Source organism: Rhamphochromis longiceps, linkage group LG2 (genome assembly GCF_057381845.1).
Source record: "Rhamphochromis longiceps isolate RC_006_pf linkage group LG2, R_longiceps_female_GT1.1, whole genome shotgun sequence".
Lineage (NCBI taxonomy): Eukaryota > Metazoa > Chordata > Actinopteri > Cichliformes > Cichlidae > Rhamphochromis > Rhamphochromis longiceps.
In genome coordinates this window covers 8,461,276-8,487,276 of record NC_140558.1, presented here as the reverse complement: position 1 = coordinate 8,487,276, position 26,001 = coordinate 8,461,276, and the positions used below count along the sequence as shown (strand labels likewise).

Genomic DNA, 26,001 nt, shown 5'->3' with positions numbered 1-26,001 from the left:
GGTATTTAAATCCAATCAGATCTATAAGACTGCACTGCTTTAACGTGATTTGGGACGTGTTAGTTTACGGGTTTTCTCAGCACGCTGATACTGCTGTAAATTCACGGCTGGATGTCTTTAACAGTGCAAACTACCACACTGGCTCACCACTGTTATATGGGATTAAAATAAGGCAACCAAAGACAATAAGTGGATCGATGACAGTATGAATACATTATCATTTTTATTTGATCAAACATGACAGCACACCATATCCTTCAAAGTCAAAAAATAAAGCAATAGTGTCAATGCTGCAATAAAAACAGAGTCTTATTTTAAAGTCAGCGATTTACAACTGATGAGATTCTTTGGCCTAACGTTGTGGTTTGAAAACATTTAACACTGTGTAATGAAGCAGACTGGTACAGTTAACACATATACACAACTCCAAACTAATAAAAAGAAGAAAATCCTAATTTTGACTTTTTCCATAGCTGTGTGGTCAGAAGAAACACAGGCCACTGTGTTGCTGCTGATAGCTGATATACGACTGGATGACAGAGTCAGGGATTCGGGGCTTCACAGTGTTCAGGGCACTTTCAAAGTGTCTGGCTTCGATGTGCCGAGCTTTGATGTCCTCTTGCAGGGCCAGGAGGGCAGCCTCTCTACATACTGCAGTTATCTGGGACAGGAAACAGACACAGTTACAGTCAGCAGTCAGGCAAAGCACTCCATCCACTGAGCACTACTGAATCATATGAGGGGGCACATTTAGATGCTGATCGATGTCATGATAGACTAGTCATGTAGGTTGATGTGCTTCAGTAACAGAGCAGTAATTTAGTAAGAAAATCATACCTCATATCTTTTATGACATATAAAAGAAGAATCTGAGAGAGTGTTTAAGAAGAGTTTGAACAAAAACAAGATGAACACACTGTTTTTTGTTTCAAGTTTAGAGTTAATTTGCAAAACAACAATGAACCATGGTGAGTTAATTTCATAAAATGTGCTTCACTGCAGTTCCCTGGTGTAGTTTTCCTTCTCAGTGCTTGTCCAACTTTTCTGATCTGCCATGTCTAAAATATAAATACAGGCATTCTCCTGCAGCCTTGTTGCTACAGTACTGATGGAATTATGCAATGGCATGGAGGAGTGCTGCAGTCAGCGCAGGTGACCTTTGAGAGAGATTCTGCACACGCCAGAGGAGTGACTCACTTCCGAATTGGTGGCGATGGCTGATGAAGGCCAGGCACCTTTCCCAGCAGTGCCAGCCTCCTCCCTTTTGTTGAAGCATAGCTTTGTTCTCAGCCAGTGTAGCTTACACAACTCCCTCCAACTAGAAAAGCCTCGCAGGAAACTATTGCTGTACAACCACTGATAAGGTCTGGTGGGAGGTTAGTGGGACAGGTAGTCATGTGATCCTGGAGAGCTGTCTAATAATGAATGGTAAAACAAGGCATGTGTCCAGGGAAGAGACTGGCCACCCCCCTACAAGTACAGTATGATGCATGCTGGGTGGTATGCAAGTTGATTTTCTTTTTTTGTTTTTTAAACAATGAGCATTACTCAAAAATGGATAAAGGCATCGACTGACAGAGAAAATGCACTTACATGTAAAGATAAGGATACATTAAATCAGCTGATATCACCATGATGCATTTAGGACATCATCCTAGTAAGGTAGGCTTCAATATTTAGTAGAAAATACATTTTGAAACACATTTTTCAAAATGACAGTCATGGCGTTTTGCAAGGCATGAGAGTAAAATGAGGGGAGATAGCTGTCTGAATGTGCTCTGGCCCTGCTAGCATGCATGGCTCAGGACAGGTGCTTTGCAGATGTCAGGATGTGAGGCCCATTTCCCCCCACATTCTGTTTCAACCCAATGAGCAACATGATTTAGGCAGAGTAAACACACGGGGCTGGGTTAATTTTGTATGAGGGCTTCCCATCATTCAAGTCGTTTAGGCCTGTCAGTAATAATGATGCAAAACAATGAGGCCATGTATCCCAGTTGCATGTTTACAAACGCACAGCGGCTGAGCGAGCGAGCAGGGAAGAGGGCAAAAGAGAGAGTGTGAGAAGATGCCACATGTTGAACAATGTGATTTAGTATTGTTTCTAAGCAACATCCATAAACAGGAACAGACAAACATGGCTGGACAATCAAACTGTAATTTCTTATTTACAGTGAAACTTGACTTTAAGGACATGTTAGCTTTCCTCTTCCTCAATCGCATGATTCAATGCTTAATAATTATTTGCTTGTTTACTTCCATAACACTCCTTAGGTTGATTAGGAAAAAAAAGAAGAAGAAGAAGAAGAAGAAGGGGGAGGAGGAAATATCGCTCCTCTGAAGTACACAACCGATACATGCACGCGCGTGCGCACACACACAGGCCCCTTACATTCATACTGGCTGGGTTTATGAGCTGTTCTGTGAAGGCGATCAACAAGCCAGTGTTTCCTGCTGTGTGTTTGCCTGTACAGGCCTTGAAAAAAAATTAAAGCCACAAAGGCAAACAGGGTGAGCGAAAGAGCCAGTTTGTTTGTAAACGTGAAGGCATTTCCAGGCCGGAGCCAAAAGTCCTGTGCCGACTCCCCTCCAGGACTACCTTGATACCCCTAAACACCCCCAAAAAGCAACCTACCACCCCCTAAAGATGGGCCCCCTGTGCTACTGAGAGGGAAAAGAGGAGGGAGGCGAAATCTGCAAATGCACAGAAATGAGATGTGCGTAGGGGGTTTGGTGGCGAAGAGTGCTGACTTGTGGCAGGCCAAATAAATTATAGATCTCTCTTTTTTAATGTTATTGCAATGCAGACTTTATTTTTCATTCCCTTCATAAATAATGTCAGCAATCACTTAAATATATGGAAAGGACTAAGCTGATGCATTGCAGTGGCTGCTCTCTGGTGATGTCTTCATGGTGGTGGCGTGTCGCCAGTCATAAAGGCAAAGCAAGCGAGAAAAAAAAAAAGTAATCATCAAGGACCTCTCAGTTTGAAGACGTGGTAAAACTTGCTGACTCAAAATGACCCAAAAAGTCTGAGTCAAAGAGGTTTGATGACGAAGCAAAAACTGTGTAAAGTAACAATTTGTACAGTAAGGTCCTTCATCTGCCTGCTGGGTTCAGGTTAAAGGCAGCAGAAAAGTGTACTGTAACGAAGACCATAGTAGACAGTATCCATCTATATTCATGTATTCGTACATGAATTATTGGCAATTGAAGAAGAATCAACTCAGGACATTCGCCAAAGTTGGCCTGTTTTTCAGATCTGGCAATTTAGGACAGGAACCAGCAACTCTTGAGCTACAAGTGGCTCTTTTTCCTCATTCTTTATTGGCTCCCTCTGAGTTTGCCAAAAACTGATCATGAATACAAAAATGAACAACGGTTATTTTTAAAGATTTGCTCGTTTTCAGCAGCAAGGCTTGATCAGTGGCTTGACTCTAGTCACAATTAAAGTGAAACTTTATTATCAAAGTAAGCTACTTTCAGTTAGATTCATTTGTACTGCCAAAGACAGTCAGAATGTATTAAATGTAACAAAAACAGAGCAATAATGCAATAAAAATAACCAGTTAAATATCAAATACTCACATAGCCCACTGCAGAACAGTCACATCGGGTAAAAGATTTTAAATCACACATATTAATAATGTTGATAGACTAATCTATACTTTGTAGTCACATTCATTAGCAGCTCCCTACAGATTTCCTGGAGCACAAATTACTCAAAAATGACTCTTCTGGTGGTAAACATTTCCTGAATTTTCCAGAGAATTACTTTCACTGTTCTTGCAAGAGGCTAATCTGGTATCACATGAACTTACTATGTAGGTGCCTGCAGGGTAGGGTAATAGCGAGTGTTTAACATCTGAGCAAAATATGCTGTCCATTTGTATTCCTACATCCAGCCCCACCAACCAGGGTCAAGGAAAGTACCAGACACGTTACCTACGTGAAAGCCGTTTTGAAACCAAGCTTTATGAATCTGTTCAAGAGTGTTAGGCTGCTATGCACAAACAAGAGGAAATTAAATTTGCACAAAACGGAGTAAGGATGAAAGAACATGGAAAAATGGACAATAAAAATAAAATGTAAAAAAAACAAATTAGTATAATTGAAGGTGGACACGTTAGACTTTAGCCAAGCTGGAAAACCTATGCTTGAAATCCCATCTGTATCCGTGTCGCCACCATCGAAAATGTGCCGAATCCTTAAAACAGTCATTCCGCCTTAATAAAATGTCAGCTGTGGCTCTTTGACTGTAGAGCTTTAACATGGGTCGCTGGAAAAGTGATAGTCAATTGCAGCTCCTGCCACATCCTTGTTTCCACATATTCCTCTAATGACAAGTTTCCTCTCGTGGTTCTAAGACCTCTTTAAAAACCCAAAGGTCACATGCTTCAACCTACAAACATTTATTTCTCAACACTACAATGTATGCAAGGACTTATAGTAGGTTTACTGAAAAGATGAGAGAATTTATCGTGATTTCTCAGAACTACTGTAAATTGCATGGCAAATTCAGTGATGAGAGTAGCGAGACAGAGAGGGTCAGGCTCCCATAATGACATGCTTTGTGGAGGCTGGCAGGCACATTTACTTCCACAGGCCTGTCGGTCATCTGATGCTGACAGGAAAAGTAATTTAGATCTTCTTTTGATCTTTAATTGAACATTTACATCTTCAAAGAAAGAAAGAAAGTCAAAATGTGATTCTTGGTCAAAAACACTTAAAGTTTGATTTAATGTGGAACGTGAAGAATGTTCAAAACTTACACTCAGAAATTTATTACAAACATCATCTTAGAGGGGGCACATATCTGCAGACTGGAAAAATTATTCTTGAAAGAGCAGAAATAAACACATAGTTTGTTTTTCTTACTAAAAGTTCAAAAATGACATACTGCACTTAAAAATGTAAGAAAGATGAACACTATTGTCCACAGTACTGAAAGGTGGCCTATAATGCTCATTTCTAGCTCTCTCTATATTTTTTCATTTTTGGTCTCTAGTAGAATTATTTTTCATTATTCATGTTGGCCATGCTGAATATGAGGATCCATGACTAACTATAAGGGAAAGCACAACAGTTCTACTTTACATATACAAATAGAAAAAAGTGGGAGTAAGTACATTTGCAAGACAACTTATGTGAAACCACCCACTCTCCTTCGCTAATGATTCAGATTTTTCTTATAGCTGTGAGAGCTTTGTGGCTGATAGAAAATGAAAAGCCTATTTATTAGTTATTCATTTACATATTTTATACATGTTTCTTTATTATTAGTTAATATCTTTATGTTTCAAAATAGAGAGTATAGGAAAAAATTACTACAGGAAGAAATTGTAATAAATTTTGATTCAGTCTTGCGTTGTAACAGATAAAGCCAGAGGATTTTAGCCAGTGAAGCCATCTTAATGGGGTTACCAAATGAGGATGGGCACTTCCAGGGCTTACTTTTGCTCAAGGCTGCTAGCCACCTCTGGCCTCCTTGTGCGCTCAGTCATTAGGGTACCACAACATGAAACCCTGGATACAACAGCAGCCTTTATGCCCCACTGGTCACTGTACTGCACCTCCATTCCAAGCCACAACTACACCCTATATCATGCCGTTTCAGTGCACACTTTTAAAACATTGGATATATATATTGTATGTGGAGTGATATACTACGGCACATCCAGCACTGTATGTGAGGTCTTGTTGTCCTTCTAAGACAACGCAAAACTTTATTGACTTGCGAGAGGAAATTAAGCCGTTATAGCGGCAAATGGTAACAAGATACAGCAAAGAATAACAGAGTATAAATAAGAACACGGCAAAGCTCAGGTTAAACAAACACACCCGACACTTTTTAGCACTAGAACATGGCAGGAAACGCATATAAGTGGAATAAAAAAGTTATTTGAATATCAACATTTCCATGGAGATGGAAAACAGTAATCGTAATAATCAAAGCATACTGTGGTCATGGAAGAACTGGAAGTGAGACAGCACACAGATGGACGATACCGAAAAATTGAAGCGGTAAAATAAAGTTAAAGCTTACACTGTTTAGACACTGTGGAAAAAGTGACTGCATGTCTATTGACACCTACGTGTCTAAGGAGCGCTATGAGCAGTGTATAGTGACTACACTGTACAGGTGCAATGTAAAGAAGAATACAAACCTCGTACAAAAAGTATAAAAAGATGTAAATTTGAATCTGAATGCTTAACATTCGAGTATGCGCACACCACAAATGCACTGTACACATACACATCCAAACATGCAAACGCCTACAAAACCACCAAAGCACACTGTGACATATATTCTACACGTACACAGCCAAAAAAAAAAAAAAAAATCGGTAGTTTTCTCTGCAGTATTTCCCTGGTGGGGGTAAGAGGGGGGCGCGTGCCATGAGACAACCTGTTCAGCACGACAAAAATAAACCCTTCTCGAGGTGGAGGAGAGGGGGGAAAAAAGCTTGTGACTGCTGGCAGCACATACCAGCGTTCTCAGGTCAAATCTGTCTGGTGTACTTTTCGCTTCCTACTTCAACAAAAGCGCTCAGTGAGTGTATCAGACGGCCTTAATGAAGGGCTTGTTAGCCGGGCTACCGGCAGCAGATCCACTAGACCCGGAGTGTGTGTTTACTATCAATCGCCTTGTGTCTACAGCGGGCTACATCCAGTCCCCCCCCCCCCCCCCCCCCTCCTCCTCTCTCCTGCCTCACCCGCCCGCCCTCCCTCAAACACAAACGGCCACATTTACAGGAGCGAGCCCCGACAACTCCCCCTCCACCCCGCCTGCCACAAAACCTCTCCTCCATCACTCCACAAGTCCTGCACACATACACTGCAGTGCAGAGAGGCGCGGGCACACACCCTCTCTGAACACATTGCACTTTCCTGCACTGTGCAGGCATGTGAGCACACATATGCAACACACAGATAAGGTTTATGAGGTCAATATCGAAAAACGTACCCCAAAAAAAGAAAAGCTACACATGCGTCCTCACATGCATGTTTAGACAGAAATGCATGTGCACATACACATACATGTATCCAGTACATATACATATAGGTATTAACTTCATGCAAAGACCTACATTCTTGGTTACATAGTGTTTCGTAGAGCAAACATTTGCATGTTTGCTTAACAAACTGTTAAACGCTCATTTAACCTTCAGAAGTTGCAGCTAGAAGAAGCAGCTTATTCTTTTATCTTCATGACTTACTTATAGGTCATAACTGTAAAACAAGAATGCAGAATAGGCCACAAGTGCAAATTCTTAATAATCAATCCTATCCATAGGTTTGACTAATATTAGGACTGATGCAGAGCTGTCATACCTGATCAACATTTTATATATTTTTTTCTAAGTGAATACAAACAAATAGGGGGCAGTGATTATAATGAATGTATCTTTAGTTTTCTGCATTAATCAATTGCTCAATAAGATATCAGAAAAATAACGGCATTTGTTCATAAAAATTTCCCATGTTGATGTTTTTAGGCCCAAGTTGACATCCTGCGATATCAGTGTTGACTGCAGATTTTTGTGCTGTAACACAAGACAAAGGGAGTGGGGAGTAACTTACCTTGAAAATATATCCAATCTATAATTAAATATGAACAAAAAAGGAAGAAAAAAAATGTATAACTGGAGTTTAACTGAACTCATAAAACTTTGTTCACTCAGGAAGAAAACTAAATTAAACTTAGGCTCAAAGAGGTGCTCTTATTCAAAATAATCACCCCTAGCCCCACCACAGTATCATCCCCAACCCCTTTACTGGAAAAAAAAAAGGGGGGGGGGTTTCTGCATCCAATTTTCTTGGAGGAAATTAAATAATACATAAATCAAACGACGTTGGGGGTGCAGAGCCCAAACTCTTAACCAGAAATAAAACATTTCATCCTCCAAAGAAGCAAAGAGGAAGTGTCTGCAGTGACATGCTTCTGCCAAGAGAAACAAGGCCTGACCACAACTCCATGTGAAACCTATTTAAGATTACAAGGCGAGAGTGAGAGAGGAGGTTAAAGAGAGGGAGGTGAGGTTAAGCATGGAAGGAGGAGAGTCACGTGGGGAAAAGGGAGGGGGTGGGGGGCGGTGGGGGGATGGAAACATGGCACATGATCATAAATAACAGAGCGGAGGTGTGTGAGCTGTGGATGAACGTGCACATGCTTGTGCTCTCAGCAGAGGAATTTAGATTCCATAGAAAACTCCGATGATGAAATTGAACTCGTGCGGGCTTTCCTCGCCATATGTTACGGCTGAGACAACAGACATCAAGGAAGATATTACATATGTATTCCAGCAGGCAATCAACTCCAATTTTATGCTTTAAAATATTGGTGTTTGTAAAGTATTAACATTTTTAGCCTAAAATCTGAATAATGCCACGATGTTCACACTGTGTGGAAGACACAGTGGAACGTGGGACACTGTACTTCAGACTCTGGGTGGCACTTTTCAAATGTAGAGCCATCATTGTTTCCCTCTAGAGAAAGTCTGCAAAGTGTGTGCTTAATTCATTTTTTAAAAGTTGTATTTTATTGCATATATTTGATTTGATTTTATTGCATCACTGCCTTCATTTCACTCCCTGTTCCTGTGTAGCCAGTCAAGACAATTCTAAATGTCTGATTTCTGACATGGTCAGACTTCTCCCCAGTATTGAACTTTACGTTATAGCTTATACTCCTTGGACCTGTAAGTGTAAGCCAACTAACCGCCACGGTGACAGGTTATGACCATTAAAGAGAAAGTAATGTAGTGTAAATAAAAGTAGAGCAAATAAATTGAACAGATCAGTGGGGAAAAGTAGTTGCAACATGCCTTTCTTTCCTTCTTTTTATAAATTGTTGATTGCTGTAGTGTATATAACACAGCCTGTAACATAGCCTTGAAATTAAAGAAGGATTAAATATATACCAGTACTCAAACTGATATTATGTTATTATTTATATGACAAATGAGATATTTTTTTTCTTGCTCTTTTGTACAGATTACAGATTAGTCCCGCTACCTCTGCTTGTTATCATATAGTGAAAATCAGATAGAGTGAAAGCTCTAATAGTCACTCTGTATTCACTATGCAAATAAAGAAACATTTTCTGAACACGTAGGAAATGTTTGTAATGAAAGTGGTGGTTTTTCCTCTGTTAGATGACTCACTGATAATATTAAGAAACCTCCTACAAATACCAAATAACTTGCAGCTCAGGCGTTTCAGTGTTATCATATTAAGCCATTGTCCACTCTATGTTTTGGAACGACCCATGTGGGATAGCACCTGTGTTGGGGCTACACCCTGTTAAGGTGTTGTACGTGTGTGTGTGTGTGTGTGTGTGTGTGTAGGGTAGCATTGCTGGGCCTCGCCTTTAAGGGCACATTTGTCCTCACCCCTTAATCAGATGAATGAAAGCTTCGCATTCTCTGTGGACTTGGGAAGGCAAGGATGGCATATTTACCAAACACGCCCACAGTGAAGTGACCTGGAGACAGCTGTGATTGGGTACGTCTGTGCATGTGTGCGTGTGCATGTGTGGTGTGTATGCATTTTGTAATGCCAAGGCAGGTGAAACTCCAGATGTGTCATATGAACATTTGTCTTTCCTGTTTGCTTCATCTTTCACGAGATGCATACTACCTGCATATACACAGTGAATGTTCATGTTATAATAATTTGTTATAATATACAAATTTTCCACATGTGGGACTAATAAAGGTTATCTTATCTTATCTTATTAGTGGTATTACAACACTATACACATACATTATATACAAGTTCTAAATTTTAAGGCTTCTGAATGTGCTATTTAATATAACTAAATTTGCAAATCATTAAAATAAGTTAGACTGCAATTATTTAATTTCCAATAAATCTAGTTTTTAATTAAGGGACAGACTAAATAGGCTCTATAAGGGAGAGTTACCTGAGAAGCATAATATCCTGTCTCATGTTCATATACTAAATATGAAGTTACCGTGAGCAGCCGGCTAATTTAGTCTAGCATAGTGGGAGAAACCGCTAGCCTGGCTGTGTCCAAAGGCAACAAAATCTACCCACCACTGTAAAAATGACAAATACCTGTTTTACACAGGGTTAAGAGGCAGATTATTTCTTGGTCCTGATAATTTGCCAGACAACTGGACTCCAAAGAAAGAGAGTCTCCAGGAATTGAAACTGAATTAATGGTGTGTTCTTGTCACTGTCCATTTCCTTTTTGGCGTCCTCCTCTAGTTTTATTAGCTACTTTCAGGTAGGTAAGTGCACCCCTCTCCTCTCTTCTGTTTCTCCACAATTTACCATCTTCCTCTTCACGTGTCTCCTCTCTGTCCCTTTCTATGTTCCTACTCTCTTGCTCAGTTTCTTTCTTTTTTGGCTTTTGCTACCCACGTTCTGTCTTCTTTCCTAGCCAAGGGAAACAGCATGTTGGGTACGCTTAAGGGCTTATATTTCCCAGAAAAATTCAATTGGTGCTCACCATGTACTCAGACATAAACCACAGTGAAGGCTTTATATATAAAATGTAAAATCAGGGGCCAATTGGAGCCATTTCTCTCGCTGTGACATCTGGCCTTTTGCAGGCCACAGAAGCTGGCTGGCAGTAGCAGCGAGGGAAATGTTTTCTTTTTTAACCTTTCTAAAAACAACATGTTCACAATGTCAAGAGGTAACAGGCTTGCTGGGAAGGAAGTGAAGTGAGGTGTTTCACAGTCATGGAATTGCAGGGGTGTGAATGGCTTTTTCCTCGCAGCATTTGTTAAGCGCTTTCCATATCAACAAAGACTGCGTCTGAGTGACAGCGTGACTGTGTCGGCGGCGGTCGGTCAGTCACACAGAAAATAAAACGCAGACACATGAATGCAGTCAAGACAAGAAGTTAGAGCATATTTCGGCAAATACCTGCCAACTTCAGACCAAGTCAGATGCACTTTCCACAAAAGCTGACAAGTTTATTTGATGATTGAAGATCTTTTTTCTTTTTTTTCCATGGCTAATATCTGATTCATACATTGTGTAATGTCACTGTTATTCAAACAGCAACACGTTTTTGTTGATGCATTTTTTTTGCGCCTGTGTCCTTGGTGATAAAAATCTTTGCAACAACAAATACCAGGCCATAAATCAGACAGACAACACAGAGCCAGAGGAGGAACAGCCACAACCACAACAGGTGTTAAGAGGAAACCATTTGTCTTCCTGTGAGGGTGGTTTTACTATGTGTGTGTGCGTGTGTGTGTCTGTCACAATACAACAAGGCTGTACTTACAATCAATTTTTTTTTTTTTTGCTTTTAATAGTCGCATTGCAGCTACTGCAGATACTGCTCGCCTGCTCAGGTTTCTATTTTTAATGAATAATTTAAAAAAATCAAAACTACTTTTATATATTACAGAAAAAACAAATCACTGCTTCATCAAACTACATCATAATACACTCTGACTCAGTTGACTGGGGTGTGCAAATGTGCTTAGCTATCTTGTAAAGGGGAGTATTAAGCTTTGCAGGCTGCCGTTGATCTGCCTTATTTGTATGTCCCGCATTGGAACAGACTTGCTCTTGCCAGTGTGGAAGAAGAAAAAAAAACATTAAGAAAACAATTGCGCCAGTGAGTTTGAATGGATGTCAGCCAAGCGTCCCAGACACCTGGGCTTGGACCAAACAGCTCTCCCCCTGTTGGAGCGAAAAGACCCACCGCTATGGAGGTCGCAGCCGGTCAAAGGCATCTGTGGCTGAACACAAAGATATTCTGATACGGCTGAGCGCTGCAGCTTGAAGTTTTATTAAAATGCCTGAACAACCGTCCCCCAACACACCCCCTTTTTTGGACATGAATGTTACAGGGCTGTGAGATCAGCAGGAGGGCACCCAGCAGGGTTGGTGCTGCCTATCACTTGTTGCCACCTCTACGTGATCTGCATCTAAATACTTTGAGCTGTGTCCTTACTGTGATCATGCTGAGAAGTCTTGATATTTAGCTTTTTCTCAGCAACTTGTCAACATCTGCCAAATGCTCATTACTGCGGTGTTTTTATATTCCACTTCACGGAGGTCACTTTTCAATCAAGCACCACGGGGAGGTCTGTGACATCCAATGTTAATAGAGTACGAGCTGCGCACTCAGGGACTGTCATTACTCCTTTTAATGACTCAGTTCATTTCCTGTTTATTCAAAACACGTTGGAGAGAGAAAAACTTCAATACTGAGCATCTGTGGATTTTTCCAAGGAAAGAAGCCCTAAAAGCAAACTGAAATTTCCTATTTGCTCGGTTATTAGCAAAAAAAAACATGTATTTTCAAATAAATTTAGTCAAAGGCTGCTCATGTTTTAGGTCCGTGGCCCTTTCTGCCTTCACTTGTCTGACGATGCAAAACAGTGACAATCTGCACTGAAGCTTCAGGGAGCCAAAGCTCTGTCATGGAACCCGTTTTTCTCGTCTGGTAATCACAATAGTTCAAGAGTTCATTGTGTTATCCATTTTCAGTTAAGGTGAGGGTTACTTAGCCCTAATCAATCATTCACTCAAGTCATGTATCAGACACATTTATGCAATTTGTTTTTTTTAGCAGAAGCAGTTAAAACCAGCTTATTCCTACAACTAGCTGTGCAAAACACTGAATCCCCTTATCCCCTCCTTCCAAGCCATGATTAGCTAGATTGTCATTTCTACCGAGGAAACAGGCTGGGGAAACATACCTATAACTGAAAAAAGTTCCTGTGGGGTTATGTTAGGTGTTACCCTAAATACCACTTACACATCAAGACTAATATGACATCTTCCTAAAAGACGGAGGAGAAAATGTTGATTTAATAAAGAACATTCAGAGCTTTGAATGCCTTTCAGACCCCACGCTACTTTTATAATGCTGAGGTCCAGGCTCTGGGGCCAATCGATAAATTATAGCGTTTGATTGTTTTTTTTAGTTTTCTGTCCAAGTTTTACTGCATTGTCCATCTGTTTGGGATCATAGTCATGCTGAAAAAAAGTTATTGCCATTCAGATGCCTAATGGTTTTGCATGGTGGATCAAAAGCTGAAAGTACTTTTCTGTGTACCATATTTTTCGGACCATAAGGTACCGGATTATAGGCACACTGTCAATGAACATGTCTGTTTTCATACATAAGGCGCACCGGATTATAAGGCGCATTAAGCGAAACAAAACCGTCAGATAAGTCAATCTTTACTGAACTCGTTCTTCTTGCTTCCTGCACTTCCGTACCATTGATTTATTAACGCTGCATTCTCTCGCAGCTGCTCTATTCCTGCGTTGTTGCAGTATATTAATGACTAACCTCGTATTGTGGATGGATTATCTCAGTTGTTCTCCTGACTGAAGTTTGGTCTGTTTACAGCATCCTGCCATATGACTGCATTTGTCCCTAACCATCGGGAGCCCTCACATTAACTTTTATTGAGTGAAAAAAAAAATTAGCATTCATCCTCCAGCTTCACTGTGTTTATGTTACAATCAAGTAGCAAACATATACCAGCTAGTGGAACTTCGGTAACCCTACAAAAGTCAGCTGTTTAGTTTTCTGTTTTCATTTATGTTGGAAGTGATAGGTATATCATGTTTAGGTGGAAACCAGCTAGCTAACTTCCTCTCAGTGATGCTGCAGTGTTTGTTTGACTTTGGGACCTGAACCAGACGGAGTTTTGGACCCAGATCACTCCGCGAGGCTCCTGACTATGGTGGCCATAATGCTACGACAATCCATCAAGCGGTGCAGCTTCGTAGCTTACCAAAGTTGTAATAAAACATTTTTTGACAGATTTTTTCATCATTTCGAGGTCAGTAAGCACAACCAGAATTCATACATAAGGTGCACCGGATTATAAGCCGCACTGTCGATTTTTGGGAAAATTAAAGGATTTTAAGTGCGCCCTATAGTGCGGAAAATATGATAAATCCATCAATTCTGGCAATCTCTCCAACACCACTGTCCGAAACCGCAAACCATGACAGAGACTCCACCATGTTCTACAGACAGCTTTTTAAATGCTTGAATGATTCATATGTCAGCGTTAAGTGGTTGATCGGGGGAAAAAATCATAAAACAAAAAAACAAGAAAAAAACCTGAAATTTTTACTGTTTTTAAACAAATGCAAAGAAAGAAAAACAAAACAACTTTTGCCCTGATGGCAAACACTCATTCTGGAACGAACATTAAAGGAACACGAAAAACAGCTGTGAAATTTGATATGGCTTCTTTTTCTTCTTCTTTTAAATTAAGGTACAAACAAGGCCTGGAACTGACTTGGTACATCTGACAGGGTGCAATAAATCCCCGGGGTCTTTTCCTGTCAGGACTTGATCAGAAAAGGAAAAAAAAAATAGCATCACACTGTTTTTCAGAAGCAAGTTAAGCCCTTCTTCTCCTTCACGACAACACTCCGATTACAGTATCAAATGCTGCTTCTGTTTGGAGGAGCGATGGCAGAGGTGAGGAGGGAAAGCCAGAAGCAATTTTCTAGGATGAGTGTGAGTTAAAAGTGTGTTGAGGGGTGTTGAGGGTGGAAAGTTTAGTGGGAAGCTGAGGCTTGTGAAACCAGATGTCACTCCAGGCAGGTAGGAAGACAGGTGATTTTAACAAGCTTCTACGGCTGAGCAGACAACTACTGTGACCTCTTGAGTGACCTCCACACCTCCTCCTCTCGAGATCCTGCCTCCTCCTCCTCTCAGACAAGTTTGAAATCCCAAGAATGTAATTAAAGTCAAAGCTTCAAGTCGTCATACTGCCATCCCTGAGGACTGAATTGTACTGAATTCATCCATTTGTGCATTATTTCAAGTTCTATGTGAACCATATTTGATACGATAATATATATAGTAAAATATTCACTATAAAATTCCAGTTTTAGTGGCTTAATGACTGAAGAAATTGGACAACAATCAGGTGACCTGTGAACTCTGAACCAGATGGATAAATCTGGGGTGAACATATACAAGAGTTCACCAGTCTGAAACATACTGGATACTTAAACATGTGGTTTTTTCCCCCTTTTAGTTAAATAAACCCCATCAACACCAACATTTATTTAACGAATTACATTTTACTGATAGAAAATGTCTCAGCATGTCATCCATTCTTTTGAATGAAACTGAACTTTGCAAGGCCAGTGCTGCTGAAGAGTGAACCATTTTGGACTAGCATTCAGCCGTAACCAAAGCGCCATGATGACACCTCTATACGACCAGTAGACAGAGGGAGTGTGAGCTGAGCATGCACTCTAAGGAAGTGCGAACAGTCAGAAGGGAGAAAAAGCAGCGACAGTGTGTATGGAAACTAAAAGTGGACTCTGCTTAGTTGCCTCTAGCTTCAGTAATTATCTTGCTGTTGATTTATGAGGTTCCAATTTGTCCATTTTGGTCCCTGCCAGCATGAGCTCGATGCATTGCTGACCAGTGCTGTGGCTCACCAGGCTGCTTGCAGCATTGCCAGCAAGCATACCAGTCATTCAGTCACATGGAGACGGAAAGGTATTGCTACCCATAGAGTTGTAAAAGTTTGACCGGACTAGATGTGTGGTAGATTATTACAATGCTGGCTGAAAAACATACAAAAATATGTTTTCCATATTTCCACTGATTTAATTTAATGTTTGAAAGCAACACAAACATATCTGCTGCTTTGTCATTGCTTTGTCTGAAAGTAAGAGTGTTTGGACGTGCCCGAAAACCATCAAATAGTTCAGTAAGTTTTATGTTAAGCATGCGTTCAAGACATTTGTTCAAAAAAAAAGTCAATTCTAATAATGTTTCTAACCATGTGCAAAAATGTCCTGCCTCATATAAACAAAAGTTTTTTTTTTAATGTTTATTTAAAGTTGGTTTTCTGTCAGGGGGAGGTTTATTCTTGTATGTTGAACAAATTGGATAAAAATGAAAAAAGTTAATAAATTGTAAACAAGAAGTGGTTGTGAGCGCTTGTGTCCTGGTTGATTACTCTCCCCACTTCTTTTTGACAGCAAAGGTCCTTGAGCTATCAACAACGCAGACGGATCGAGTTTACTGTAAACTGTGGTGGATGTTGCCATTCTGAAGCATTTTAGGATTTATGGAAGAATAGTATGCAGGTGAAAAATCTTTTTTTAAGAGTCCTTCAGCATAAAGGCTGTGTGACCTTTTTGCACAAATGTTTTATTAATGTTCCTGTTCATTTGGGGAGCTAGTCACGTTGTCAGCAATCGACATATGTGTATATATCATTTACCTTTAGACGTGCTGTATTTCTTCACTGAAGCTTTGAAGCTTTTTCTTTCTAAACACACATCTTCAGTGCTGTGATGTGTTATCTGTATCCTGTTTCCTCACAAACTTCCCCTCAGTGATCAGGGGAGTCTAAAGTTTCATTTAATTTAATATGATCTATAGGACAGGTACGTAAAATAAAATGCAATGGTACAACAATGGTGAGACTTGGTTTTTTCCACCTATGAACTCTTATCAGCTTGACTGTGGCATGCCTTTGAATTTTTGTGTGGTTTCAAGAGCTCAGTGGCAAGTGACTGCAAACCTCCATTCCACAGATGAGACACTATACCAGAAACCCCGGTGTTAAACACAACACCTGATAGTAAGGGATTGGTTTCCTAACTGCATACCTCCTCCAGGTGTACGCCTGCTTTAGGCTGATTTTTAGGGTGGGGGCTGACAAGTTGGGAAGGAGGGTAGATGAGGAGTCTCTACTATAACCTCCTACTGCATATAGGGATGTCAAAAGTAAAAGACAGTTGAAAGAATAGTAAGGAAAGAGTGGGGTGAAAACAAAACAAAAAGGGCCGACTTGAACCCAGGCCCTAGCAACAGCCTTCAGCATATGGACCACCTGCTTAACCAGGTGAGGTGCACTGACTGCGTATTTGCGTGCTTGGTTAGTGAAATCATCTCAAGTCATATAAACGTTTTATCCTAAAAAAATTAAGAAATGTTCTTTGTCCTGTGTAGGTGTGGTCAGCGGAGTTTTGATTGGCAGAATGAACCCAAGCAATCGGCGCAAATGTATATTTGTTTTAAACTTCAGAGCGAAGTAAAAAATGGCCTCTTCAGCCAACTGTCTAAAAACAAAAGATAATCAGCATACATCAATTAAACAATGAGAAAAACAGCAGGCCTCACATCTGATAGGAGATGAAAACGTTTGGTCGTTTTTGCTTGTGAAATGACTCACTTCATAATATTTATCACTGCTCTACAATCCAGATCAAGGGTTGGGCAAAGCCTGAGGAGTCTTGGTTCATATGACATGTTGTGCAAGCGTAGTGGAAATCAAATGTTGTTTGCAAATGCTCCACATAGCGAAACTGACAGGCCGAATGAGATAATTGTTTAAATGTGGGAATAATAGAATCCATCCATCCGTTTTCTGCTTCTTATCAAAGTCCAGGTCACTGGGGCAACAGTCCCCGGACCTCCCTCTTCACAGCCACTTTGTCAGACAAGAGATGTGCTTTCTCCACCGTGTCCTGGGTCTGCTACAGGGTGTCCTCCCAGTCGGACATAACTGAAACACCTTACCTAGGAAATGCCAGAACCATGTTTGATGTGGAGAAGCAGAACCCCGAGAACAAGAAAGGATGAAGCCCTTGGTCAAAGGCTGAGTTGAGACACCCAAATTTCTGCTACCCGTGTCTGTGATCTCAATCTTTTGGTCACTACCCACAGCTTGTGGCTTTAGATGAAGATGGGAACAATGATCGGATAGTAAACTGACTGCTTCACTTTTTAAAAAGCGCTTTATGAATATTTAATTGGGTGCTTGAATTAGAAAGTACTGAAACTGAGTAGAAAGAGTATAAGCATAGCTCCATTCACTTCAACAGACTGGTAAAACATCCAGATTACTGCAGACACTGCACCAATTCATCTGTCAATTTTCTACTTTTTCTTCGACCAGAGACTTGAACTCCACTTCACTTCCAGTTACTCATTCCCATCCCGTTGTAGACACACCACCCTTTTCCATCAGAGAACCATGGCCTCAGGATTGAAGAGCTATTTCTTGTCCCAGCCATTTCACACTTCACTGCAAACCACCTGATTGTAAGCTAGAGGTTGTTGCTCAATTAAGGCAACAGAAGCACATGATCCACAAAAGTCTGACACGAAATCCTCAGTCCACGAGACACATAATAAACTTATGAACAGAACTGGTGGCAAGGGGCAGCCCTGGCTGTGTTTAACACCCACTGGGAATGATAACCATGCTCTTACAGTGGCTGGAAAGTGATGACCAAACAATCCCAACTCCAATCACCATTCTGCTAAAGCAGGGATAACCGAGCACCTTTTAAGACAGTTTCTCCTGAAAGGCTTGTTTGCTCTTGTGCGTGGTTGTTAATGTGTACTAGCAGTTTATGGAGTGAAGTGGGTGTTGTTTGAGCCATACACTGAAACCCTGAAGTTCTTAGACATTACCTGACTGAGATGCATTCAGAAAGAATGTCTGACTCAGTTGGTTTTGACATTAGCTGGTCTTTAATCTACCAGCTTTTTTGTGATGTTAGATTGTTTATGGCAAAGATGATTACACAGTGGATTTGTCCGGCCTTTGACATGCACTTTCCAAAGTGCACAGTGGGTAACTGCGACGTCTAGACCTGATTCTCCTCATATTGTCTTGACTTCATGTGTTAAATGAGCTTTAGCATACTGGAAACTTCATTTGCATGCATCTCAAATTATAGCTAAAGAAAAATTGCACGTAATAACACACAGTGGTATTAAGTGACAAACATTTTATTTCCTATCACGTCTATAACTTTTCAAGCTGAATTAAAGCAAAGTTTTACAATTAAGATTAAGATCTATAAACAGTATAAATTTGAAGGTCAAGAAAAAACAGGGATTTTTAAAAAAAATATCAAAAACTAGATCTTACAGAGGAAACAGTTTATTTTGGCCAAATTGTGATGCACTGGTTTCACAATTTCTCAGAACTTGTGAGTTACTTGTGCCATGGAGAACAGCAGCAATTTCTCTGCTCGAGACAATGTGAATCACGCGGGAGACAAATGCAGGGAGACAAATCTGTTACACAAAGAACTGTTTGTACGATTTCTCCCGGTCTGCTGTGAGATCACGAGGGTGCTCTGTGACACAGTACAGACACGATGCAGACATCACAGAAAAGCACAGTAACATCTTTCTGCAATTCTGGCTACACTCACAATTTCTTATTACGTGCCAGAAGTAGTAAGAATGGTGTTGCAAAACAGCAATAAAGCATCGATTTCTAAGTCAAAGTTATTCTTTTAGTGGATTGAGTCTGACATGTGGTAGAGAGATGCAGATATCCAAACAATACAACCTGCTGGGTAACTGCATAATTTTTTTTTGTGTCCCAATTGTCAATTTTGGTAACTGGTAATTTCAAGAATTTTTGTGTGTTTGCAAAAGACATATTGTCCCCAACCAAAGAAGACCATAGTTGTGATTTTATGTGCATGCAAAAGATATTCCTAAAGCTCACCTCAGCTCCGGAATAATTGTTGGTCCGAGTCACCAGGTGGTCAAGAGACACATTTTCAGCAACAGGCATATTACGAAACTGCAGAGAAAATATTTCCTTTCGAGTACGCGCATCTGGAAGCGGCACGTAGACGATTCGGTCGAGGCGACCTGGACGCATCAGAGCCTGTGGGACAGAAAAAAGACAGACAGCATCTGTTTTAAGGTCATATTTCAAAAATTGCGACACATAAAGGGTTTTAAAAATGTTTTCAGCATTATTGCTTTATTTCAACAGTGTTTCCTTTGTACATTGCCATTCTTATGTCACAAAAATACTGTCATGACACTATGTTTCTGACCTTTGACCTTATTGCTGGTTGCTTGTTAAGCTGTGAAAAAATAGTTCAGTCCACTCCTGAAATAATTGTACACCTATTTAAACAGGACTATAAAGCAAATGCCTGATATACAAACTGTGAAATTTGAGATTTCCACTTCTGGCGTCAGCATGGAGACAATCTCCCCGTTATCTGATAAACCTTCCACTTCCTACAGATCACATCTCTGTGACCCCAAAACAGTCCTTGAGTACCCAAAGCTGCCGCTGTCCCGCTTGTCAGACGTCATTAAGTGGCAGGCGCCTCTCAAACTCAGACAAGCAGACAGACTGACAAATATGTCCTGCCTCCATCTGCTGTCCTCAGCCAGGCCGTGACAAGCTGCAGTGTGGTAACCCATTTGACAAGCCAACTAGCTGAGGAGCAGTGGGTTTGGGAAAATAAATGAGCACAGTGTGAACTGGCATTTATTGGTAGCAATGGAATGAACTATAAACAGAAAACGAACATCAACTGAAACTCAAAGTTTCTTTGTTGCTATTCTCCTAAGAGTCAGTAAGTCCTGAAGGCCCTGGCTCTGAGCCAGACAGGCCACAGCGGGGCCAGACTCTGGCCTGTGGAGCCGAGACAGGAGATACTCACAGATGCAAGCCATACAGGAGGCCATGTCAGGAGTGATCAGTGAAGGTTGGAGGGACTGGACAAGCAGCCTTTGAACTGTTAGATACTGCGCTTCTACCTCTGCAACTCTCCTCTTTTACTTGCAAAGAATATGAGCATCTACTGTACGTCATGTCATCCTGTATGTTTGAGTAGGAGAACAGAACAATCAGCACATGCTACGAGTTCAGCTAACTAGTGCATAAGCACTCTGTGAATCTGGGTTTTAATAAGGTTGATATTTAACTCACTTAACAAGCAGAAATGCCAAACATCTGCAAAACCTATATTCCATAATTTAAAAAAAAGGGAACTCTAGGTGCATAGAATTTTCCAGCTTAAAAAAATGTAAGCAAAAAAAATCTTTTCTGCGTTTCATTTGAAGACCACCTGCTCGATAAGTGTCTTGGAGGAAATTTCAGGTTTGGAGTTTTGTTTTACGGTTTGCTATATTTCCCCTCTGGATAGCAAATTCCAGTTTACTGGGGTGATGGATAGTATCCCAGCCTTTTATCTACTGGTTTTCCTGTACATGTGTATGGAACATGAGAGGACAGAAACCGGAGACGAATGTTAGTAGCTACCTTTACGTATCCACAACAGAGTAATGGGTGACAAAGGAGCCGTGGCTCATGACAGCAAACGTTCTTGCTTTTCAGGTCTCTCGACTCTTACGCTTGATTACAGAAAGGTGGGTGGCTATCTGTGACGGTAGTGTAACAAAATGGATAGAGAGGAATAACACCACCCTCAATCGAAGCAGGAAAGGGGTGGCTGCTGCGGTGACATGCTGGGAGATAGATGGACGGATGGCTGGAGGGCTGCAGTATTAAATCAAAGATGTAAGGGCTTAAGGCCTAATAAGGTGCATCTGGCAAAGCAATTATAAAACAACACCTGTGGGATCAGGTTTGTTATTATGTTTCTTCCTGTGGGTTAACATATATTGTTGGTACAAAACTGTGCTCGAGGCGTGAGGTGATTGTAGTGGGAACTTTAATCTGTGATTGTTTGTCACAGCAAGTCAAGCCCGTTGCAGCACAGTATATTGCATTATGCAGAGGACGTGCCAGGGACACTTCCTGAGTTGCTCTCCCTGGAAGTATCGGGCGGCTGCATGCCAACACAAACCTGCTGACCCCGGACTAAATAACTCAGTCACTCCCACACACGCTGACAAACACATTCGCATATGCAAGCGTGCATGTAAGCACACATATATTCCAATAAACTCTCCTTGGACGGATCGTTTTAATTTCCGATCCATTTTCCTAGTGCAAAAACACCACTTTGCACTTTATCAGCTATTAATTCTCTCCGCACACATAATGGAGAAGTGCCTGTAGCTTCCAGGCACTCGGGCTCCGAGCGTTCCAAGACGCTCCCGAAAAAGCAGAGCCGACCCTCAGCTTTGAGACTGCTAAACTCATCTGACTGCCCTGGAGGGAAAGAAAGGCTTTTTTTCTTTCCTCCCAGCAAGAGCAGGGGGCCCATCCATCACTTAACAAGATATACTTCCTGTTCTCAAGGATCCGGGGGAGGTGGTGGTGGTGTGGAGGGAATAAGAGGAGGAGGAGGTAAGGAGGGGGGACCCCAAAAGACAAATACTTGGCTTGGCATGTCGGGCAAGCGTTGACGGGCTCTTTTCGTAATGGCATCATTCCACCTGAAGTCTTGGCTCCGTTGGCAGAAGGCAAGAAAAAAAGGAGTCAGGCGAGGAGATGAGAGAGGAGAGGACAAAACCAGCCAGACCAGGGCACTCAGACAACCCACTTGAAAGGACAGCAGGACCAAAGCCCTGCAAACAAACACAGATAAGTGGTGTGGGAGACAGCAAACCACCACAGACAAAACCCAGTTGTATAAATTCTCTGCTGTTCTAACATGAGTCTGCATGACGGATTGCATCCACCTTGTTGCACCACTGACATGATAGGCATCATTACACACGAGCCATTAGTAATTAGAAATGCCCCTAGGTAAAAAATACCAACCACCTTTAAGTCAACACAGAACCATTTATATACCACTGAATCTAGCAGAGTGTGCACTGTGGACTTAACCTCAGCAAAATGTATGTTGCAACGCTGAGAAAGTTTGGAAAAACATGTGGATCAGTCAAGCTGATTAAAAAGCAAACCAAAAAAAGACAGAGAGAGACAAGAGAGAGAAAAAACTCATCCATGCTTTCTGCACCAAGTTTCACTGCCGATAACAACAGGAATCATTCCAAGGCATTGCAATCCTCCACATGAAGTGATTACCCCCTAATGACAGACAACTTCCTATCTGCGAAGGCCGGTACCTCTCCTTAACCAATGAGGAATGCTGGGAATCTTTTCCTTAGAGCGTTGTTCCTAAGCACATTCTTGGCCAGCTTCAATCTGACCCGCTCTGAGCTACGTCTACAAACTGTTTACAAACGGACGCCCCCGCAATTCAGGTGTCTTATTCTTAGATAGAAACTTAGACTTGGTGTGACTAAATCAAGATCAAGATCTGCTTTGTTACTCACGACGCCTTCAGATCAAATGAAAAACGAAATGAAACACTGGGTTTGTGAAACTGAACATGATGACTAAGTTCTTCCCTGCACATCTGGTGCTATCTCTGTTTTTCCAATAAGCTGTTTTCAGTGGCACTTTTTAAAATGTACAGCATGATAGCAGGCTGTCTGCATGAATGAGAGGTTTGCCTGAGGAGACATGAGTTGACTTTGTTGCCTGCCAGAAGGCATTTGCTGTATGTGGCTTCCTAACCTGTCAGTCTGCAATCCTTAGAGGCCTTGGTGAGTCATACCGACTCGGAGATGGGCCACCCTGGATTTATTCCGAGCACACACAAAACAGAAAATGCAGAAAGCACGATGGGAACACAGAGCTCACAGAAAGGTCAGCATTCAGACGCAGTAATCTTAGATACAATGCACTAGCCGAATACCAGTAAATGTTACAGACTGTCAGGTGTCACTGGTATTCTTAAAGTCAAGATTGCTGTTATATCTGTGAAAGTAACACAAAATTGGGAAGATGAAGATTTTTTGCAACAGCTGTGATTCAGTGGATGTCCTCTTTCAGAAAAATCTGGTTTACAAAGTCCCAGCTCAGGAGCAATTTCCACAAAAACACAAATCCAGAGCCAGTTTGTTTCTTTCACAGTTTTCAAGGGAGCTTCCTTTTACAGATGAGAGACCTACTGAGCCTCACATCGATTGTGCAACATGCATGAGTGGAAGACTGCGTGGCATCTGTGGCACTTCCGTGAAATGTGTTATGTTCTGATCCTTCCACAACATGCCAATCATTAATCAAAGTGCCTTACCTTTCACTTGCTAAAGTGCAAAAAGGGAAGGAATTCAGTCAGTCATACCTGGGTGTGTGGCATGTCACATGCAGCAGCAAGTCATTAAAAACACTGCACCAGTGTTTTGTGGACTGTACTATGTGCAAAAATCAGGCACCTATAACCTTAACGTACTGCAATGATTGCTAGAAGAGTTATAGTTATTTTATGGATATACATTTCCGTTGTTCAATTTATGGGAGAAGGAACGACTTCCTCTCATATTTCTACCACAAAGTGAACCTGACTTGGATTTTTTTTAACCACCTGGATTCAACATATTCCTTGTTGTTCCCACTAAACTCTTGCAGAGAGTGGCCTCATTGTATAAAAACCTCTCCAAGTATGTGAAAATACCCTTGAGCTTTATTTCGTCACTCTGATTTATGTCAGAGTACAAAACAAGCTATCAGCCGGTTCTGTTTTTCAAATCCTTCAAATCACGCAAATCCGATTTGCATCTACAGAACATTTTGCCCAAGCTTCCTTTCACAAAGGTGACATAATTCTGATCGAGGCCACGCTGTCTTCAGAGAGACACTGGACCTTCTTTATGTCAGTCTTGATTTCGACGTGAGAGAGGATCAGAGAGAACTGGAGCGGAGGGAAAGAGAGAGTAAATCAAGGAGAGAGGGGAGGGGACAGCAGAGCAGAGAGGGATGAGAATGACAGAGGAAGAAAGTAAGTATGCGGTGAGAGGTGGAGAGAGAGAGAGAGCGAAAGAGAGGAGTTGGCAACCGCTCAAAAACATGAGAGGCTTTCACTCTGGATTTTGCCCTTGAGTCAAACTTGCATCCGGCAGGCGAGGCCACCGTGTCCAAGAACCAAATAACTCTGCCGCTGTTAACCCCCGCTGTCTCACATACTCGTGCACAGCCAAGAGGAAGTAAAGATTTAGAGTTTTAAAATAAAGTATAAACCATTTGAGCAAGTAATATTTTCTTTTAGAGAATAAAAAAAATCATTTTTTATCACGGAAAAAGAAAGCCGTTCGGGACAAAAGACACTTTTTTGAAATATTTAAAGCATTTGACTCCAAAATACTGTATGAACTATAAACTTTTACTCTTAGGGCCGCACAGCATAATAAATCAAGACATTTTCATCAAAGATAACATTTATGACTTTTTATGCCACCAAATGGAAGTCATTACTTCCGTTTCTATAGCAGAAACTCATCTAATTTTACAATATTTGTATATAAAATCAGTGGTGATTGCACCTTACCTGTTGACAGAAATAACACCCTGTGCCTACAAGTGTGTAAATGGTGTATAGAATGTGTTCCTTCACAAAAGATCGTGGGTTGGGTTCCAATAACACTCACTAATCTGGGGTTTTGTTAAAAGCCTCAATGACTGTTTGAATGCTTGCATTTCTTGTCCTAAAGCACAGCTTTTTTAGAAATGCCCCAGAGCGCCCAGATTTCAGGAAATTAAATTAGTTTGCTGTTATTATCATAAAAAATGACCCAAATTTTCCTTAACACACAGGCAGATGGTGTTTTTTCTAGAGTGTTGTGATTTTAGATTTTTATTTTCTTTTTTAAATTTGTAAACCAAGCAGGAGGCTCAAAACCTAGAAACAGTGCAGTCATGTGCATGCACAGTGTAACTGGGCAAATAATTATTACAGAATTAGATATCCCACCTCTTTTACCTTTTATGTGCGTTGTGTAAGCAGGTAAAAGGGCCACGATCAGGGAAGGAAGGGGGTAAAGAAGTAGCAGCAGCTGTGTTGTTGCTTCCTTTGGGTTTAGAGGGTGGGGATGGGGGGTGGTGTCAGCCTTACACCCCTACAGCTGTCCTGGAGGTCCACGATTGTGTTGAAACTACACAAAATGGCCAGCCCTCACACCTCAATGAAAATAACACTCTTTTTGGAAGGAGTAGGTAGGCAAAGTAAGTGCATGTATGTGTGTGCGTCTGTGTGAATGAGTGGAGGTGGGGGCGGTAATTGTCAAGCAGAAAAAAAAGTGAAGAAAAGCAGAGGAAATAAGACCATGACCATGTTGAAAAGTCGGCTCATTGGAGCCCAAAATAAAAACGCAGTAAAGCGCCTGCCATAAAACACATGTATGTTTGCTTTACAAAGAGGCGTTTCCTGTGAGCTGTCCACAGTTCACAGTTCAGTTCTATGCAGCCTTGCCTTTGGTGTAAACTCATCAGGGTCTGGTTTCCATAATGTGTGAGCACCCTCCAA

At 41.2% G+C, this 26,001-nt stretch overlaps 1 protein-coding gene across 1 annotated transcript in view; it reads right to left on the bottom strand.

Moving 5' to 3' along the window:
• Nucleotides 1-208: 208 nt before the first annotated feature.
• afg2a (AAA ATPase AFG2A) overlaps nucleotides 209-26,001 on the bottom strand; it is a 110,207-nt gene continuing 84,414 nt past the window's right edge. Inside the window, exons 16-17 of the mRNA XM_085416748.1 lie at nucleotides 19,479-19,643; nucleotides 209-661 (exon numbers count right to left, since the gene is read on the bottom strand). Of these exons, the coding sequence (XP_085272874.1) occupies nucleotides 482-661; nucleotides 19,479-19,643 (345 nt within the window). The 3' untranslated portion in view covers nucleotides 209-481. The remainder of the gene's footprint in view (nucleotides 662-19,478; nucleotides 19,644-26,001) is intronic.